Here is a 21,506-nt window from a genome sequence, read left to right on the forward strand (position 1 = left end):
GAAAATCCAATTGCTCTTGTTTAAAGTGGAATCACAGGGGATGATCAGGCCCTCAGGAGAAAGGGAAGCTTCTTTTAGATGTAGCATGTACACAAAGCATTGCTCATTCTGAGTTTCACTTCATACAGCAATCAACATATGAATAATTTTTTAAAGAAATTGACAACTTAAACTTCCTGAGATGAAGAAACCCAGACTTCTACAGAGCATAAATCTATTTCTTAGTTCATTCTGAAAGGCTCCAGAGCTATCAGGCATGGTGTTAATGGCTTTTATCACAAGCAAAAATGGAAAGTAACCAATTCCAATATATTACTTTCCCTATAAGACAACTTTCCAAAGCACTATCTTCTCTATCAACTACACAAAGTTAACCTGCTATGGCAATATTTTCATTCAACAAAAACTGAGATTAAGTAATTTAAAATAATAATGTTTTCATCTGTTCTGGTCAAGGGAAGTCTCAATAGAAACATATTCATTACCTTTGTGAACCTACACTTAAGGCAGCAAAGACACATTGAATCAAGTCACCAAGAGTAAGAGTTGAAAACTTCTCACATGCTTAGGATTTCTGCTAAGAATCAAAAATCAAAGCTCCATATCATGATCTCATGGAAAAAAAGCTGGACATAAAGAGACATTTATAAATCCCACATATTTAGAAACTATTACCCAGGAAAAGAGAAACCAAATACACTGATAAAGACACAATTAATGAGCTTACAAGCGACATACTGAAGCCATTTAAACTTTGTGTGAATGAATCTCAGTTTTCAGGCTCTGGAAAACAGATTGATAGAACAGACCTCTAGCAATCCAAATTTCTGGAAAACTTCTGCTTAGCTGTTTTATCAGGCAATAATAAGCCACTTGGTTAAGCCAAGAACTGCTACAAGACATTGTTGGAAAGGATTTTCACTAAAAGCTAATACACCCAGCTGCTACTGGGAAATACAATTACCAAGCAAGATTTAACATGGTTTCAATTTCTGAGATTGCCCCAGATGAGATTCCAAGCTGTGTGGATAGGAAGCTGACATGCTGGTCCAGCACAGCTGAGATTATTCCTGTTGGCTAGACACACTGTCTCCTGAGCCAAAATGTGCTTGTAGGTGAACTTCAGCAGAATGTCTTGTCAGCCAAAGGTTACACTTCCTATAAGCATTTCGAGCTGGAAGGAGCTCCAGTAGGCCAATCATCCACAAAACAGGAGATCATTTGCAGATTTAAGGAAGTTTATTTTCAAGACAGTGTATCTGGCCTTATCAGCAAGCTGAAACACTTCCAAAATCTGGCTGGAAAAATTTTTCCTGGAAGCTGCAAATAGAAAGGATGATACTTGAGTCCACCCAACTAAATACAGTGCAGCACATTTCCACTATCAAATGCTTTCTAACAAATGTCAGCAATCTATACACATGTTGGAAATCTCATTTTATAAACAATCAATCTGGTAAAACTGTCCTTCTAAAGGAAACCAAGAGAAGTCTGGATATTTCTTAGTCCTTCACAGTGGTTACACAAACTACTTTCAGTTCAGTCAGATGGCAAGGGAGAAAATCCTGGACAAAAAAAAAGGGAGACTAAATACTGCAGCTTCAGTCTGAAATCTTTGCCTTAATTTATCAAACAAAACTAATATCCAGATCACACAGCTTCTGTGGATATCCAGACAGTGAACACATGCTTCCAGTTAAAAGAACTTCACTGGGACACATTCCTGCTCAGTGGATAAACCTGGGGCAGCCACAGTTCAACAAAAGAAATTGATGCCCTCAAAAATTTACTGCTTGTATGAGAAAATTCAGCACTTTGATAACATTTAACAAAAGAAACAAACCAAACACACCAATGCAAAAGCCTCTAGTACAGGCTCAGTAACAAAGGGTCAGAAAAGACACATGCTTTTTTCATTGCACTGACTTGGAGAAGGAAGAGGGCAAATAAAAATATTAAGTCTGCATTAAGGCCCTCCTTAATGGTTTGGGAACCATGCTAGATTAAAAATGTATTTTAAGTTTTCTACACTTGCATCTTGATTCTAGAAGAGGTAAGGCATTTAGCTATAATTTCTGTAACATATTACACACAACACATACAGCCTCTCTTCTGCTGCCTTGTACACTGTTTTTCTAAAATACTCCTTTTTGATAACCACGTTACACAAAGAGAAGAAAAAGCAATTTTCTTTCCTGTTAAAGCACTGTTCAGTACAGGACAAAGGATGTTAAAAGACAAAATCCAACCTTCTGGCTATTGTAACAAAGTCCATCACAAGCAATTTTACCAAAAGGAAGGTTTGAAAGGATAAAACTACACACAAAAAGAAATCCCTGGTATTGTGTTCCCAGGGTGATAGATTTGTCCCAAAGGGGATGAAATAAAATTCTCCTTGAAAGGAGTTCATGGAATATGCACACAGTGTGCTTATTTGTGTGCTGCACACACAAGAAGGTGGATTTAATCAATGAGTCAATCTGCCTGCATGCTCACAGCCAAACATGCAGCAATACCTCCAAGTGCTCCCACGAGAACGCTTAAAACATGAGCTAAGACTTGCTGTGTACAGAATGTTTTAAATTAAGTCCCCAAGGTACAGATCAAATAAAGAAATACTTTTTCATGCAAACAATAGTGATATTAAAGACTGAAATTCTACCTCAAAATTGAAGATACACCAATTTAAGAGACAGCACAAGAGATGGAGAATCATTGGTAGCACACCACTTCATTTATATGAGAAAAACACATCTGTAAGATATTACCACAAAAAAAAGCTATCAGGTCTCTCAGACTGAAGGCTCCCAAGCTCAGGACACAAGGATGGAGATTTCTTGAGTCCTTTCCAGACCAATTTTCTCACTTTGATATGGGTGAAAACCCATACAGCAGCACATCAGCATTCAGGAAAGTAACAAAATGGTAGAGCACATCTACAACACATAAACCAACCTTTCATAACCATGGTGCTTGATCTAAGCCAACCCTTGAACAGCACTGCCCTTTAAACAGGACACAAGCTAATAAAGAAGTGGAGAAATGTTCCAAACTCCTGTTTTCCCTAACAGCAGCAATTACAGTCTTGCCATGTATCAGCTAACCTGTATCACAGTGGCTATAGTAAACATCACATGGTACAAACCCCAACCTCAGCTCACTTTTCCAACCTCTTCTCACCATCTGTCTGAGGGAAGATGTGATAAAGCCAGCACATCCCACAGCCAAGGCAGGAAGAAATGTAGACAACAAGAAAAGCATTTTAACTCTCCATGTTTAACTTGTATGCAGGAGTGAGATGGAGACAGGAGATGAGGTTGATGGTAGAAACAAAGAAAACACTCCTTGAACACCATTTGTCTGCCTGCCCTGTCCACTCCTAAAATGCCCCCAACCTGGACCCTGGGGAAAAACCAGCAAACCAGAAAGATAAGCAGGTCTCATACATAGTTTGTTATAAACACCAGACAGTGACTGAATAAAAAGCTACTACATTGTAGATAACACCTACTCTGCCTCTAGAATCACATCTGCTAGCTGAAATAGGAAACAAGAGGAAGGCAGACAAAAAAAACTCCCAAATCCCCTATTTTTTACCATCATGCCTGTGTAGCTGCAAGAGCTGGAGTTTTCTATTCTAAAATATCCTTAACAGACTGAAAAAGAAGTTCTACTTTTTGCCAAAATAAATCCTGTAATAGAGGGCAGCCTCTCATTTTCTTCATGGAAAATACATTAGAAGCTTACATATATACATATATTTGACCACTGGAATCTTTATGATCCTACCATGGGGACAGCAGACTTACTGGGGGCTTGGTAAGTGAAAACTAAAGTCTTCACTTACATCTCTCTTCTAATCAAGATGGATCTATATGGCTGGCCAAGGGCAGAATTTGAGTGCAGAAATACTGAAATGAGTGTGGAGATTTAAAGTCAGCCTTTTGCTCCATGGCCAATAAAGCCTGTTGCTTTTAAAGCCTAAATACCCAGATCAGTACTTCACCATGTAAAACAAACTCACCAAGAGAAGCTGAAACACCTTCACCCAATTCCATCTCAAGATGTGCAAAAGCATCAGTAAGGTAAAACACAGATGCACCTTTAGGTAATCTCTATTGAGCTCAGGAATGGAAGTCAGCAACTAGTGACAAACTCACACTCCAGAAGAGTGACCAGAGTCTGGATAAAAACCTCAAAAAGCACCTGTAACTCTGAAAAGAGGTTGATATGGACAGCACAGAAGAAAAAGCAGTTTCAAACAGTCAGCAATATTATTAGTCACATCAGTACAATCAACAGCAAAAGTACCAAAATCTTCACAATAACATCTTGAAGCTAACTGTGGGCACATGGGAATTGACAGCTTGTAAAAAGCTCCTATATATTTCAGAGCACAGACAAAGGGGTGGGTTTTTTAATTACCCAAAGGATAATGATGATCCTGGGCTACAAAATGCACTCCAAGGAAGAAGAAATCTCTTCTTTCCATAACACTTAGGTATATAAACTACAGAAGAGCTCTTGGACAAAAACACTGATTCAATAACAAATCTGAGGTATTACTCATCAGGATGTTCAAAAACACACTCCCAGCTTAAGGAAGGTTTCAGTGTACTGAAATAAATGCCTTATTGCTGAATCTGACATTTGCTTTCTAAAACATGAACTTGCTATCCTACTCATGTGGAGATGGCTTGAGAGCAGATTTTGGAGGCTGTAAAGCCAGTATTTATCCAGTTCCATAATTCTACAAGCCATTTGATGGCAGAGCACCTTGCAGCCCTCACCTGGTTCAATTAACCCCTGCACAATGTCATCTCAATGTTTCAGCCTAAGAACCCATTACTATCCATACTGGCTGGCAACAGGAAGGAAAGAAACTTGTTTACAGTACAAGTTAACAGTAGGCTGCCCCAGAGCTCAGAGGAGATGAAGAAGCTCAGAAATGTATTATGTAAAAACCAGAGGACACCTTCAAGGCATGTGGAGGAGATCCAGTGGCTAATCAATAGAGAAGTGATGCTAGTGACAAAACACCTTACTCAGTAACACAGAAGAACTTCAAAGGAAAGAAATTAGGTGAAGAAAATATTTAACAGCAAACTGAGATAGCTCATAGCCCCAGGAAAAGTTATATATTAGAACTACTTTGAAGAGGATATTCCCTTTAAATACTAATACAATCTTAAAATTTCCAAGAATAATCCCAGAAAATGGTTCAGTGGGAACAGGCTGCTGTAGAACATTTTCCTAAAAACCCCTCAGCAATACAACTCAGCTGCTCTTATCTGACAGCACAATGTTGTCAAACAAGCAACACAACCTCTCACCACTTTAAGGGCAAATTAGCATTAATTATTTTTATGTGTTTCTAAAGTGGGAAACAGCTGTTTCACAAGACTATTAGAAGCACTAATGATTTACACAATTATGAAATCTAAATAGAGAGGCTTGCATGTGTGTGTTTATATAAAAGTATACACAGACAGATAGGCAGGTAACATTTAAGAGGGGCAAAATCTTCTCCCAGACATGAAGAAATTGAAAACACTGCAGTGAAATTTAGACAAAAACTTAAATGACACATAATTAACACATAAAACCATAAAGTTATCTCCTACACATAAAAATAGTAGTTTTTACTGTGTATTATAATTCAGTAAAAAAAAAAAACTAAAACTAAATACTGTTTCCTCATTTGGATTTCCTGTAAGAATAACTTTGCTCTCTGTAGCAAGGGGACTTGCCTAACAGATAAGAAAAAGGCAGTATTTTACCAGAGCCTGCTTTTTTTTGAAGAAGCCTCAAATCAAGCAATTCATAAATCAAACACAGTTTATTCTTCTAAACAACCTGTGCAAAGATAGACCATTTCTATTTAAGTAATTTATTCTGATGTATTCAGTCATACCTGCTTACTTGAGCACAAAAGAATTCTCTGCCAATCATGTGTAATAACTGGAAGAACAAATGAAATTCCTTTTCTGCTTCATACATAAATCAATACCTTACTGTTCTTCCTTCAGGACCATCTGTGTAACACTGCTGATTTCAAATTATTCATAGGCTCCAAGGCCAGAGGGGACCAGTACATCACAAATATGATCTCTTTTACTTCACAAGACACCTGAATTTCAGGAGTCACTCAGGACTGAGCACAATATTTTTTATTCTCAGCAACACCTCTGTAATCCCATTCAAGAGGGGGCAGGGTTATATTTAAGTACAACTGAATGCTTTTGGCCTGTCAATATATCCCTTTCCTACTTTCCCTCATCTCAACCCAAATTCAATTATTGATTTTGAAGAGAGCTGTAGAGCTAGATTTGTTTTTAATAAGATTTGCCAACCACACAAAGTTGATAAAGAAACTGATGAAGTGTACTGAGCTGATGATTCTGACAATGCCAATTTTACTTTGGAAAGTTTCTCTTTCCACAAACCTTATTAGAAAAGCAGCTTTATCAGTCCCAGGGTCATATGCTGCTTATCAAAGGATTCAGAAAAAAAGGAAGTGAAGGAAAAATGTGGGGAATCAATAGAAGACACAATTAATGACCCTGAATTCTAAATAACCAGATAGATAATATAATTTAAATTAAAAATATAAGAACAACAACAAACAGAAGGAGGAGTTGCTTGGAATGCACCTCACCTTGGAGCAGAGAAAACAGACTAGGAATTGCATTTAGGGATAGATGACTACAACACTTGAATAAATATATTATGATAAAACCAAAACAGTTTACAAGGAGTAAGAATTCTTTAAATTCACAGCTTTTTGAGGTTTTAAGAAAAAGAATAATAGAAAACAGACATGAAGTAATGGAATGCTCCTTACAGGTATTTCAAAAGCTTCTGACATTTATGTGTCCTCATAAATACTGAGGGAAACACACAGGATAATATTGATACAAATCAGTTGATGAAGACTGAGATAGGATTTCAAGGATCAGAAAAATCGGTTATAAAGGATTTTAGGAATCAGAATTATGTCTGTACTATGTAACAGAATGGTGAAGAAAAAGAAATGAAGTAGCAGAGTTCACTGTATCTCCAAAACTTCTCAGAAAGAACTGAGATCAGAAATGGATCCCAGGTGAGCAACAGCAGCTTACAGAACTGTCATTTGGTGCATTGTCATCACATCTTCAAACTTCATCATGTTATGGCTTCAGCCAATTATGTTAATTGCTTGTCACATCACCACAGAAGAGAAACCAAGACTAAAATGGTTTAAGGAATAACAAGATACACCTTGGAACATCTTGGATTTGCATGCAGTAATCTAATGCAAAGCAAGAACTACCCTTTTCCTTCCAGGAGCATATAAATTAGATTAGTTCAACTCTAGCTTCTTTTCTTCAGTCCTTCTTTTCCCACCTTGCAGTACTGCAATAAGAAAATCCCAAAAACTAGGAAGCAGACCTAAGACTAGGGAACAGCTATGGCATTTTGCATTGTTTAATTTTAAGATTAGTAACAGTAAGTTAGTTGAATAGTGTTAAATTTGAATAGCTTAAATTCACAACAAGAAGCCAAATTTCACTTTTCATATCACTTTACTGATTCATTAGAAATTTAAAATGTGAGCACTTGTTTTTCTATGACATAAGTTACTCTTTACTGGCAAACTCCAAATACCAAAATTATGTCCATGTTTGGGTTTTTTCTCTTAAGTCTTCTTCTTCCTCCCATTCATCTATTAAATTAGCCATTGATCCTAACACATTCAGAACAGATAAACCTACAACAAAAACTAACTAAATAAAAATTGGAAAGAGGAGAGCCCTACTAAAGACAACCTATCTCTAGATGTTTCAGAAAAAAGCCAGTGTACCTTAAGATGTTCGGATGTGAGAGTCTATTCATAAGTTGAACCTCTTTCAGCATGTTTGCTCTGTTGCTGTTCAGTGTGTTCATCTTCAAAGCCATAACCTGGTCTGAAGTTCTGTGCCTTACCTATTGGACAGAAGCAAAAAATGGTAAGGATATGAAATGAGAGACTGAAGAACCAGTATTGTTGTAGTGCAATGTAAAGATCCTTCATGACAAAAGTGATCCATACACCAATTTTTGCAGTCTTTATCACACAGGTGACTTTCTAGAAGCATACTACACAAATGTGAAATGGCATTTTGCTCTTCTCTTGCAACTCATGATGACAGAAAGCTTGAGAAGTTGAAAAAACCCCAACTATCAGCTCCTTAGTACAAGTGAAGGAAGCCATCTGTTTGTACACAGAGAAAAAGTTTCCCTCTCCAAGACCTATGAAACTTATTTTCATTCCACCCATATCCTTTTTTCCCCCTGCAGAGGTTGCTGTCATTGTTCACAGAATGTGTGATACAAGGACCTGCTGCTTACAGCTACAGGCAGATTTTGGAGGTACTCAGTGTTTACTTCTGAAAATAGACAATGATCCAGGGGACTGCAAGCATTCCTGCCAAGCCCTGCTGCAAAGCAGAGAGGTTCCTGCACAGGAGATCACCTCACCCAGGGTGGCAGCAGTAGCTGTACAGCAACAGGAGGAAAAAGAGCATTTCTCTGGCAACTGCACAGCACCAGCACCTTGTTCAGCATGGCTTTCCCCAGGCAGAAATGCAGGGCTGTGGCCATTTCTAACTTGCTACTCAGACCAGCCCATCTGTCAAGTGTAATGTAGATGTGTGCTACTATTAGAAAGGAGCTGTCACAATAGTGAAAGGCTTGCCAAGCCTTTGAATCTCCTTGCAGTTGGGCATTCCCACACACATACTGGGAGTATTCACGGAAATTATGTTCCCATTTTCTTCCTACATCAGTACCTGCAGCTCATAAATACAAAACATGCATTTCTCAAAACACTCAATTACCCCCATGGCAAATTCATTCATGTTATGGAGATTAGCTTAGGAAAGTCTGTGTTACAGGAATTTAAGACTCATCAGCTTTCTAATTTAAAACTGAAATCAACATTATGACTTAGGTATATACAAACTACCTACATTTTAAACAACAGCAGTCTGTCTGCTTTTATTTCAGAAGACTATTCATCTTTTCCAGTAAGAGGCTCCTTTAGCTATGATATGTTAATTACAGAAAGAAAAACTGAATCCATGATAAGCAGATGCAAGAAGAAAATGAGGTATGGGTTTTGAAAGTAAGGCTCCCTCCCTGGCAGTTCTGAGGCAGCGAGTGATACCTATTTTCAAGTTTTATTTGCACAGCACTATTTGCAAGAAAAAGGGGCATGTTTAGCTGAAACATTGTCATCTAGACACGAAGCCCATCAATACAGCACAGAGATGTACAGGGAGGAAAGGGTGTCATGTTTCAGGTGTGTGTCTGGCTTAACACTTCTACATTGCCTCTTGCCGTCCTAGTTTCAGGTATAGGGTAGCACTGGAAACATCCCAGATGAGGGTGATAAACAACATCGAGGCACTGAGTAGAAAAAAAAGCCCTCAGCTGCTTTTCCTCCTGCTTCCCCTCTGCTTATGTACAGAGCTCCTCAAATGCCTCACCTACAGTCACCCAGTAATCCCAGAGCAAGAAGGATCAGGGAAAGGGGGTGGAAAAGAATATAGAAACCAGCACTGAGTAGAAACCAACAGCAAGTTCACAAGCATGGCACTCCTCCTTTCTGTGGTAATATTGGTTTTAAAATAAAACTGGTCAAACTACAGCTTTAATGCATTACAACAAGATAATGGAGAATCATTCTCCACACAACCTGTCTTGCCTGTTTGGCATGCTTATTGGTTTTAAGCAGGATGATTGCATGTTAAGTTGATGAGGTTTATTGTTACTTGCTAGGTTTCTTGTGTCAGTTGTGTACTTTCATTAACTTTTAATTTTATCCAGCCAATTTAAATGAATAAACTAAGTTGGACAGGTCAATGTCTACACAGAGCCTTTTAAAACATATTTTAGTTATACCTTAGTTTCACTAGAAGTAATACCTTGGGTTGGGGGGAAAAGTTTAAAATGTTTTCACAGACTCAGAAAACTTCAACAATGTAAATTTAAATAAAGAAAAAAGGACTATGCTTTGAACCTATACACAGCAGCAGCTAAATCAACACACTTCCTCTGAGACAAAATCTTGGGTGTTGTGGTGGAGTAATCTGGGGTTTTCAGGGAAAAAAATTGAAGTAACAATTCCTACAGTCAGAGATGCTCTCAACAGAAACGAGCTTTCCACCAACACAGAAGCTTCAAAGTCTGCCAAAAAGGAACGAATACAGGCAGAAGGTGATCAGGAACTCAGATGGAATGTGGTCCTAAACAGTATTTGCCTTCTCATTAACTCTGCCACTTATCTCTTAATTTCTTGCCTATTCCTACAATTCATTCAGTTTCATTTCAAAATTTCCTGCTCTTTTGCCTCAACTCTGAAGTAAAAGCAGAATTTATCACAGAACCTTTTTCCTTGTTCAGATGGCTTTTCTTAAGCTAAGGAAACCTCAGAAAAGAAGGTGGGTAACTTTTTGGGTCACTGCATCCTGCATGCTTCTTGGATATTCAGGTCTGATATGCAACAAGAAGTGGTCAACAAGTGCTTCTCAAAGGTCTGACTGTCCATAGCACTACCTGCACATCCAGAGAAAAATGAGCTGCTTTTACAAAGACAAAACTTTTCATCCTCTGTTTTAGGCTATCCTGCAGTCTTTCCCATCTTGAGACACTGAACAAGGTTTGGTGGCAGGGGCAGTAAGGTTTTCTTTTTTTTTGTTTTATAAAATCATATTCCTCATGCTTGGAAATTTCTCGAGTTTCTTACACATAGAGCAGCAGAGTCTGTCCAGTTATCTGGTCTCTAAATAGTACCCAACATAGCACTATGCTTTGTTTCACTTAAAGAACAGAGTAAAGTAACACCAGCAATTTTTAGTTCTGTATATTCTTCTGATGTTGGAGGATGTATTTCTACAAGATCTGACAGAACAGCAAAATTCCAAATCAAACCAAGGGAGAAAGGGAAAAAAGGGCCTCTTCTTCTCTTGTTAGTTATCCTTTAAGCAAAGAGGAAGAAGCAGAACTGGAGGTGAGAGGACATCTTTCTCAAGAGGACAATACTCAATATTATGAATAAAAGCAACTATCAGTTTATAAATTATGGAGCACAATGCTAATCACCTGGAATACACCTAAGACTAACCATGAAGCACAACTGGCAAATAGCATTGCTATGGCAAGAACAAATTGACAACAAGGATCTGACAGGTTCTGTCTTTAAGGTCTCAGTCAAACTGAATTATCAACATGGAAGGAGCTGTCAGCTCTGCCCTCCATGCCTACTTACCCATCAGTCATCTCCTAGACAAAATTTGTGTCTCTCCTGGCATGCCTTGCCAAAGCCCTGCACACTGTTTAGTTTTAATCCTTCTTCTCCTTTCAGGCCACCTCTGTGCCATAAAAGCGTGGAAGTCATGCTTCAACCACCTGACTCCAGAAGGCAAATTAGTAAATATTTTGGCAATACTGCTGATCCAATTTAACATTTGTTTACAAGGCAGTTTGCCTCAAGCATATGCCTGTATACTCAACATAAACAGGGATTCACTCATGCAATTCAAACCTCTCACTGATGCAACTTGCAGGCTGCTGTGAAGCTTTCAAAGCTGTTGACATTATTATTAATTATGGCCCCTTGCATATCAGACCAAATAACCTTTCAGCAATGTCTGGATCATGGCTCTCTGCTTAGAAACATTCTGACAATCCTACAGCTGCTTTCTCAGTCTGCTTACCTATGTGTGTGACTCCATCTCCAAGGTCACAGCAACCAGATATTGCCTCCCTGTTTTATTGCTGACAGGCAGTTAAACTGTCCCTTTGCACGGTGATTCTCCCAGGATCAAAGCACTTTGGACATTGACCTGGCCATGGTTACCTGTGTGGTTCTGCTCACATCAGACCATGTTCTGATCCTTACCCCTTTCGTCAGAATCAAGTGGGAAGTAGAGGAAGCCATGGATACAGGTAAAAAAATAGTGATGCATTTAAAGGAAATCTCATAATAGTGATTCAGCAGGGCTCACATTCCAGAGAAGTAGTCACTAAATCAAGTTCATGAGGATTATCATGCAAAAATTCGTGGGTTTAATGTTCAGCTTGCTGCTTAGCTGTAAAGCTCTTTATAGTTAAAAAAATTAAATATACTTTAGATTATTATTTATCTATTACATCATATACGTTTGTCAGGGTTCTCTGAAAATCCAAACATTTATATTACTTCTACTTTTTGCTGGACTGAAGGGGAGGTATTTTTAAGCAATAGCTGAAATCTAGCCTGATTTCATCTTTCACAAAGCCTTTTTGATCTGCATTCACTGTACCTTTCCAGGTGGCCCTGGAATAAACATCTGAAGAACATTTCCTAATACTGATATTGTAAATCTGCCAACACAGCTTTCAGCTGTGCTCCTAGTTTTTCATTGCATTTTCATTATTTTCCAAATCATCATTATATAGCTGGAACTATTTTGTCACAGTTCTCTTCCAAAACTCGATTTAACTGCTTTCCAGTTTTTCCTTACCTTCCCCTCCTTCTGGCATCCAGCCTCACTGCTTAAATACATTTACAGATCTTTACTTATACAGCCTACTCCATAAAATCATGTTGCTGCTCTAGCACACACACCAATTTTTTGTTCATTCTTTCACACATCTTGGTCTTCATCTGGCCATTTTACCTTCACCTTTGCTGCCATGTATCCCAAACACCATTTTTAAAGCAGTCCCCTCTGGTCCAAATATTTCACCTTCCTTGCATTTGCTTCTCTGTCTTCATTTGATTTACAAGTATTTTCTCTTTGATGAGAAGAGATGAAGGCATTCCCTTAGCTACCATCCTAGGCCATTTGCACTACATGTTTTACACAACTCAATCTTGATTAACTGAGTTAACAATAAAGCTTGTGAGGCACGTGAGATAAAGCAGTAATCACTGTCAGAGAGAAAAGGCTTCATCATATGAGTGCCTACCAAATGGCAGGAAAAACTCTTTCACAGGGAAGCAAACCAGCAATTTGGCTCTGATACAAAACTTCTCCCAAACACAGACTACTTCCTTGCTGTGACAGCACAAGAAATATTTTTAAAAAACATAGGGTCAGCTGTATTTTATCCAAGTCAAGTCACCAAGTCATCACACTTACAGGGATGCATATTCACACCTCGAGAGTGAATGTTAAGAAGAATGCCTTAAATCTATGGTTGACTGGAAAAGCTCCCTTCAGCAAAGATAAACCTGCTCTTCAGCTCAGATCATAGTGCTTATAAGACTGTTTCCTGAAGTTTTTCTTACCATTAAAATGTACCCACTGTCAGATACACATACTCATGGCAGTCACGCCTGTATCAAATCAAAAATTTCATATCACTAGGAAAATTTGCAATGACAAATAGAAGCTGAAAGAAATACACCAGTTCAGATAATAGTAAGCTGCTGTGTTGATGCCAGAGAGTCAGATGGGTTGTGGCTGTTTTCAGAGCAGTAATACAGAATGTCACTATACTACAACTTCTTGCAGCAAGAAGAGAGACATGCCAAATGTAACAAAACTTTGCCAAACAAAACTAGTCAGCATGTGCTACAAGAGCTTTAGTACAGGTTCAGAAGATCTACAGAAACTAGGCACAAAATAAACCCCAAAACCTTCCAGAAGTCTGGTAGTAATTATGATTCTATTAATTTCTAATGCTAAAAAGAGTTGAGAGAAATACACAGAAAAAGCTGAAGACTTTACCATTTTCCCTTTAGTACACAAGCTCAGTATTAGTCAAACAAAAGTACTAATTTGATAACTTTAGTAACTTTGAGCACCACCAATTCAGCAAAGAAATATTCAATTACTAGAGAATATTCCACACCTACGGTCAAATTATCCCTTTTTTTTCCAAACTAAAGTGAATTTCTAATCAGTAATACAGCAGTACTTTGTAAATCCACTTGTGTGCCAAAAAACTCTAAATTTTTCTTTTGTATTTTGTTTTTCTTCATTGCCCACTGTAATCTAGAACCAGGGTCCAAAATAGAGCACCTTTTTATTTTAAACAAACCATTTATTGATAGGAATCTGTGCACGTATCTCTGCCTCTGCCATTAACTTGATCTCAATCAAGCCATAAAGGCAAAAAGAGACTACAGTCTTATTTTGAGAGAAAGCACAAATTGATCAGAGGACTATTGTTCCACAGTTTGAGATGAGAAATAAACAGGCACAGCCCAGGGTGGAGAAGTTGACTGATTCTGTAGCCAGTTCAGCAGAATGTAACCATATAAACTTTCCTCTGCAATCCAGGACATGGAACACAGACACTGGATCAGCACTGCTTTACCACAGCCTCAGCAAACAGCTCAGCCATGTACTTTATACCTGAGTAATATTATAGTCAGGGAAGAAAAAGAAATAATGAGTTTGAAGTTCATAACTGAGAGCTTATTCCCAATTTTCAGTGTTAGCTATCCTCAGCTCACTGAGCAAGCTACTCCCTTTCTTTTGTTACCTAACTGGTCTATAAAATTGAGGTGATATTATCTACCTGGCAGAAAACTGGAAGACTGACATCTGCAAATGACTGCTGTAACATCCAAGGATAATAGATAATCAGATATCATATCTCTGTTCCTATTTTCCCATTTAATTTTTAATACTTATGGTTAAATATTTCCCATGTTACTATGGGTTTATCCTGTATAAAAGATAATGATACTTACATAATCTGCAGATGATTTTGAAGAAATCAATACTTTGGACTGAGTTTTCCTGACACAGAAATTGTATCTTCTAACTTGCACAGTATATGAACAGTTTGGCAGTGAGCACACAGTCCCCCTACTACACCAATAATCTCGTCATTGGTATTCAAACACATTTGTGGGGTTTCTTTTCAAAACTCTATGGGAGCCTTGAAAGTTCTGTTTGGGACAGAAATAATTTCCTTAGATTTCCTTTATAAATCTTTCAAATAAACATCACCATGCAAAAGTAAGGAAGTCTGTCTCACCTTTCAGAACAGAGCCCACTGACATACAGCTATTGCTGTTATAATCACAGCACTTAGAACTTGATCACAACCACAAATAAAAAGAGAGCAGGGAGCAGGAAGAAGCCACATTTTGCTTACTTGAAGATACTTCAGCTTTTATAAATTGATACAGTCAATAATTATCAGGTTACAGCCAAAACCAAAAATTCTAAGTCATTTCTTGTTATTTAAGCCTTCACGAAACTGCTTTTCTTGAGAGTTAGGTTCTTACACAAGCAGCTAATTAAATATGCCATGCAATTTCTTATGTCTCCTCACGGCCTGTAAAGGCTAGGAAGCACAGGAATTGGATTTGCAGGATTTAACTGCGGGCAGCTGATGTGAATGTTACAAAGCAGCAGCAGTGAGTCAGTGTGGGTGAGACACATCGTCAGCTCCGGATTAGTTAACAAAGCAACGCTGTCTCGGGATCGATCGCTCCAGCCGATGGTTCAGAGCTCTGTCCTCTCCTCAACCCCCAACACCACCAGCCATCAAACACAGGGCCCCACCTTGCAGAGCTGCTACCGCTGCCAAGGGCCCTGCAGCCACCGCAGGCAGTGCCAGCCTCTGAGGGACAGCAGCTGTGGCAGCTCCCCGGCACAGGGAGCACACGGACGGGAGAAGCTGTTCCTACACTTGGGATACGGCCTCGGCATCTACTGGGAAGAAGTTCTGGCTGCTAAGGAGCTATGGAGAAGCATTCCCTATGGATCTGACTGTAAGCATCTCTATTTTGTTAGTGCCACCAACAGTAATTTGCAGTTTTCATTTTTACATTTCGTATCAGGCAGTAACACATATGCATTTGTATGCATTAACATCACAGTCACTCCCCAGGCACAGGTAGTGAAATCCACCACTGAAATATATTTAACTGTCCCCTGGTGCCAATCCCAGTAAACAAGAGTCCAGAGAGGTGCCTCAGAGGTGTCTCACAAAGCTTTTAAGTGATGCACTCTTGTTCTCTAGGCGCAGTCATGTTAACACTGGACATGTGCCAGCACAGTTATTTGAAGAACAGTAAATCAGCACCTGTCTCTCAGTATCAGCTATGAATGAGCTTACACAAATGTGCATGTTTGCCAGCTGGCAAAACACAGAAAATCCCAGAGCTGCCAACCCAGCACATCTCCATCCAGAAGAGAAAACTAAACAGATCTCATTTAACCGTGCTTGAGAAATTATTATGGAAAACAAGACAAAAAAGCACACAAACATTTCAGTGCCAAGGGAATCATGCCACCTGTTCTGCCCTGGGAAAACTGCACAGTGATACCCAGATTGGCACTTGTCCGACAGGAGGAAATCAAAGGCCCAAAGGACTCTGAACTACAGCAGTCACTGTACTGAACACAAATCCAAATGGGGGTTATCTCCTATTGCACGGTACTTGTTACAGTATCAGTGTCTTTCTTAGTGCTGACAGAATTTGTGAGCACTCTTTCTATTTGTGAGGGCAACAAAGACTTACCTGGGACATTCCATGGATCAGCTCTTCAGCAAGGCTGAGGAGAGGCCAGGTTTTGAAGCAGGTAAAAATCCATTTCAAATAGACAATTTTACATTAAACTATGTTCCTTTTTTTTTCTGACAGAGAATTCTTTAACATCAAGTTGGTTTCAGTGATTTTTATTCTGCCTTTTTGGTCTTCAAACAAATTGTTGATTTCAGGGTAGTTCTATCATATTTTCTAAATATTTCCTTATTCAACAGAAAAGCTGTCTGACACAATCAGCGAAAGTGAAACATAGTGTAAGAACTGTTTCACCCTGTTTTAATTTGTGTTACTCATTAGAGTTCTAGACTTGACTGTAGTGATGCCAAGCAGAACTGTAGGAAGAAGCATTAAGGAAGTATAGTTTTGGAAATTTTCTTAAAATATTTCAACACCACTGCTAAAGACAAGGCTTTCATTAAATCTGCAGCCTGGTACTCCTTCAATCCCAGTGTTTTCTCAGCTGATGTTTTAAGATGATTATAAGATGCATATCTTAAGATTTGTACACAGAAAATAAATTAATAAAACCCAGAACTTGTTTCAGATAGCAAATGTAAGTTAGCCCTCCATTCTACCTTGTATTTCAAAGCATTTTTAATTCTGCTAAGAGTGCTCTACACTTCAGATATATGCTAATATCATTAAAATTCAGCATTGCTAAGTGGGGAGGAAGTGAGTATTTTGCCCCGATGGTGCAATCCATAAAGACCAACAACACATATGAGCTTTTTAATTACTATATTAATGATCTGTTGGAGCACAGCCTATTTATTACTACTTCTCCCTGTAGCCTATGCCCTGTAAAAGCATTTGCTAATTAAGTGACAAGGACTAGGATGACAGCAGCTTGGCACCTCAAGAGCAAAAAAAAAAAACCACATTAGCAAGAGGAAGACAACTGTCTGGTTAAGTGGTTACCATACAAATCATCTTAGCAGTTGGAAGAAGGGCTCCAAAGGATTGATACTTCACACATCAGTGTGAGAAAAATCAAATTCACAAGAGTTCTGCATTTATCCCTCAGTTCCACAATGGTGAAGCTTCCTACTCCTGACAAGAACCAGAATAGAAAGAAACTGATCAGAATCACCTCTCTAATAAAACCCCAGAGTTTGAAGTGAAGTTTCAGGGTTATTCTAGCCTCCTTGGCTAATTACATAATACAGTGACTGTGTTCCCAAACAATTAGTAGCTTGTTTCACCATAACTTCACAGGAGAGACCTTTAGCCTCCAATAACTTACTTCTGTCACCTTGAGCAAGGTGAGTTTCCTTCACTAGTCAAAAGGAAAAGATTTTCAGCTTAAAACTCAATCCTATAAAAAATCAGGCCAAAAGGTATAGATGGACAAGAAGAGTTGCTGTCAGTTTTTCTAACTGGCATCACATCACACAAAAAGGCAGGGACAAGAACAATGGCTCTACACCTGAGGGAGGGAAGATAGGCCTTGGTCAAATGGGAGTCACTTTTCAGTCACAGAGCATATTCCCCATGCCTAAAAGATCAACTATTATATCTGCAAAACCAAAATGTACAATAATCCACTTACTCATTCCCTACTCCTTTTCCACCCTAAAAAGATGGCTTCTGCCACTATTTGTCATAAGTAGACCTTGAAGGATCTCATTTCACTTGATGTGGCTACAGCAGTTTCAAGAGGAAAAAAACCCCCACTCTTCAATTTAAAAACTCCTATTGTCTAGACCATGACTTTCCAAATTTGGTATTATACTGCTGAAAGCTAAAACTTCCTCAACACTTTACCAAACTTAATCAAGAACATTCTAAAAAATTAGTAAAGATGGCCACAAATATCACTAATAAAACAACAGGAAAGAGAAAATTTTTAGTTGGTAAGGCACATCCCATAGATGCTTTTTTAAAATAAGTCCAATTCTTATTACAGCTTTTAGCCATTGGGCTTTATCATGCCTTTGTCTTTACATTGAAGAGCACCTTCAAATAATTATTTCCTTATTGTAAGTCTGTTTATGCACTGTGATGACAACTTTTATACAGCAAACACATTAAGACTAAAGTCATCCACTGAATCACTTCTCTATTTATTAAACCAAGTTTTATTGTTTCTTTGTCCTCATGTGTTAACAACTTGTGTTCTCCAACTTTTCTAAAGTCAAATATACAACGTTGAAAAGTATTTAAAGCCTAAAACTTGAAATTTAATACTTAATAGAATAATTTAAATGAAGTATCTTTTAAGCCTATCAAATAGTACCACAAATATCATGGATACTGTGTGATCTCACCTCTAATGTTTTACAAAGTTTTTGAAAAACACTTAAGTGTTCAGACATTTACATTTAGGCCTCTGATCAGGCTGCTAATTCCAGAGGCAAATAAGATCCTTTCCCAGTACAAACCTTTCACCAAATGTTCAAAACAACACATGACAAAGTGAGAGAACTTTGAAACTGAAGCCATAAGGACAAAGAAAAAGCATGGGCAAGATTTGAGATTCCCAGTGAAGTTTTACATCATCAATGCTGCTCTCTGAGTACTTTTAACCTGAATACCAGAAAATCTACAGGTTATGCAGAAAGATGTTTTTGTTGTGTTTCAAATTTCTAAACTGACAGTGTTACTACTTTGTTCCTTAAGACAAAGTGACAATCACTGTAGATAGAGAAGGTATGAGGAAAGCAATTATAAATGATGGAAAGTAATTCTTCCAGATGCTTTCTCAATTCCTCAATAAATTTGTACCATCCCTTTTCCAGAGCTTCTTCCTTTCCAGCTCAAGCAGGTGAAGGGCCATCCTGCAAAGAGCAGCAATAATGCACAGACTCACATTTAGATTTAAAACACTTGGACAGTTCAAATATTGCAGTGCCTGTTTATCTGATAAAATACAAGTTAATAAAGATTCCAGTCCAGGAAAATGTCTGCAAACTCTGACACTTTCCAACACCTTCTGCAGTGGGATTTTGCTGAGCGTGGGCTGAAAACCAAGCAGCAGGTCCCTTGCCTTTTTTCCATGTCCTATTTGTAGTAATATTCTCCTTTTAATATGAACTGGCATTCCCTTCCTTGCATGCTCATTTTTATAACTACTCAAATATCTGCCTCCCTCCTTCCACACACTCACAGACATGTTACTCTTCTGACTAAATGCCACAGGAAAATGGAAACCTCTGTAAGTAATGAGTTGCTAGTAGAGTCAATAAGCAAATAGGAAGGACCAGCTGTAGAAACAACTCAAACTGGGAGGTTCTATCTATAAAAGGATCATTTAAAAATAATAAATTATAGCCTGGATACACCAAAGGAGGCTGCAGAATCTTTTATGATGGAAGTTTAAAGGACAAGCCAAAAGTAGCTGCCAAGAACAGAGCAGAAATACTTTTGCCTGGCTTAGCTAAGGATACTGTAGTAACTCCCATAACATCCCTGCCTAGATTTACATTAATTTTCAATTTAGGTAATAAAATTGATTAAGTAAAATATATACATGTTTTGCAATAGCAATATATAGACTTCTGTAAGGCATCAGCCTCTGTGCCACAACTGACTACAGCATGTTACAGACTCCCAGGGCCAGCTGAAGATACACTTGGACATGACAAAGCAGGGTAAGACAGAGGAGTCTCTTCAAGAACCAAGCCAGGTCTCCTCCACCTCAACCTTCTGCATTGCCTTCCTCCTGATGGAAGCTGCCACTTCCAGCTGCCACTTTGGAAAAATCCAAAACTTTTACATTTGGACCATTACCCTGTTTGTGTTATTTCATTAACTAGTGAAGGCCACTTCATATCTTAAATCTATCTGAGCAAAATCCAACATACCCAAATGCAAACCTTCATTGCAAACAAGGACTAAGGCTACAGAACAGGAGGTCCACACCCATTAAATATAAGGTACTAATGTGCCATGATAGCAACAAGTGATGTGCATTATAAGAGTGTAACACAAAGCTGGAGGATGGTTTTTACATGCCATTGTTGAGAAAACTAGGGCATGGTATTGTCTTTGAGATCTCCAATTCAGAACTGAATTTAAAAACCAGGAAGGGAGGTACATCTGTGCTGTATGTGGTGTCAATATATGCTCTAGACAAAAATTCCAGTTACTGGTAAAATTCAAAGACCTCAGGAGATGTGCAGTGTGTGCAGATGATCCAGTAACTCTTCCAAGCCCTAACTGTTTGAGAAGTTTAAAATGCCTTTATTTTTAGACAGAGTTCAACTATAAGACATTATAGGCAAAGTATAACATGATACAGATATTCATGCCCACCAAGACAGATACTCTTTTTTTTTGGTCAAGAGAGCTCTCACAACTTTGGGGTTTTAAATCTCATGAGTTAATCCCTCACTTACTCTACTGTTCTGTTCCTACTCTGCACTGTTATTCTAGTTAAGCCCTGTCAAACCTAGGTCAGAGGCAACAGAAGAAAGTGACATTAAACATTTCTGCACTTGACTCCTCAAGGCCTGCAAAATTACAGACAAACACAGAGAGAAATGTTAATCTGAATGGTAATGAAGTCATAAAGTACAAAAAAAAAAACTTTCCATTGAGTCACTTTGGGAAAGCCACATCAGTAATATCTCTTAAACCTCCCACAGCCTAGAACAAGATGTTCCAGAGATCAAGCCCACCACCATGACAATGTGCCCATGACACACAATACCATAAATTATACACTATCTAGCATCATTTATTATTTGTATGTTTAGAGGTGACAGAACTACCGGTTTATCCTCAGGGCATTACAAGTACTACCTGTGAGCACAGCCCAGCCTCGTTTCTCCTTTCACATTAGACAGTTGGATGCTGCTTATCTCTAAACACCCTGAAGACATTAAATAGATACTGGAAACAGGATCCCAGCCTCAGGTACAAGGTACATATTTGGACAGGGACACCTTTCCTGATCAGCCAGCGCTTTCCAAAGTCAGAGAACATTAATTTCACCACACAAATAAAGACTAACAACTAATTAATGAATTGGGGAACATCATCC

At 38.4% G+C, this 21,506-nt stretch overlaps 1 protein-coding gene across 7 annotated transcripts in view; it reads right to left on the reverse strand.

The window, feature by feature from the left end:
* Positions 1 to 21,506, reverse strand: part of TESK2 (testis associated actin remodelling kinase 2) — a 73,376-nt gene that overhangs the window by 40,660 nt on the left and 11,210 nt on the right. For 6 of the 7 annotated variants that reach the window (XM_064719353.1, XM_064719355.1, XM_064719356.1 and 3 more), the window contains exon 3: positions 7,844 to 7,965. The exons of the other annotated variant lie outside the window; for it this stretch is intronic. In XM_064719353.1, coding sequence (XP_064575423.1) covers positions 7,844 to 7,965 — 122 coding nt within the window. The remainder of the gene's footprint in view (positions 1 to 7,843; positions 7,966 to 21,506) is intronic. 7 annotated transcript variants of the gene reach the window in all.

This window comes from Zonotrichia leucophrys, chromosome 8 (assembly GCF_028769735.1).
Source record: "Zonotrichia leucophrys gambelii isolate GWCS_2022_RI chromosome 8, RI_Zleu_2.0, whole genome shotgun sequence".
NCBI lineage: Eukaryota > Metazoa > Chordata > Aves > Passeriformes > Passerellidae > Zonotrichia > Zonotrichia leucophrys.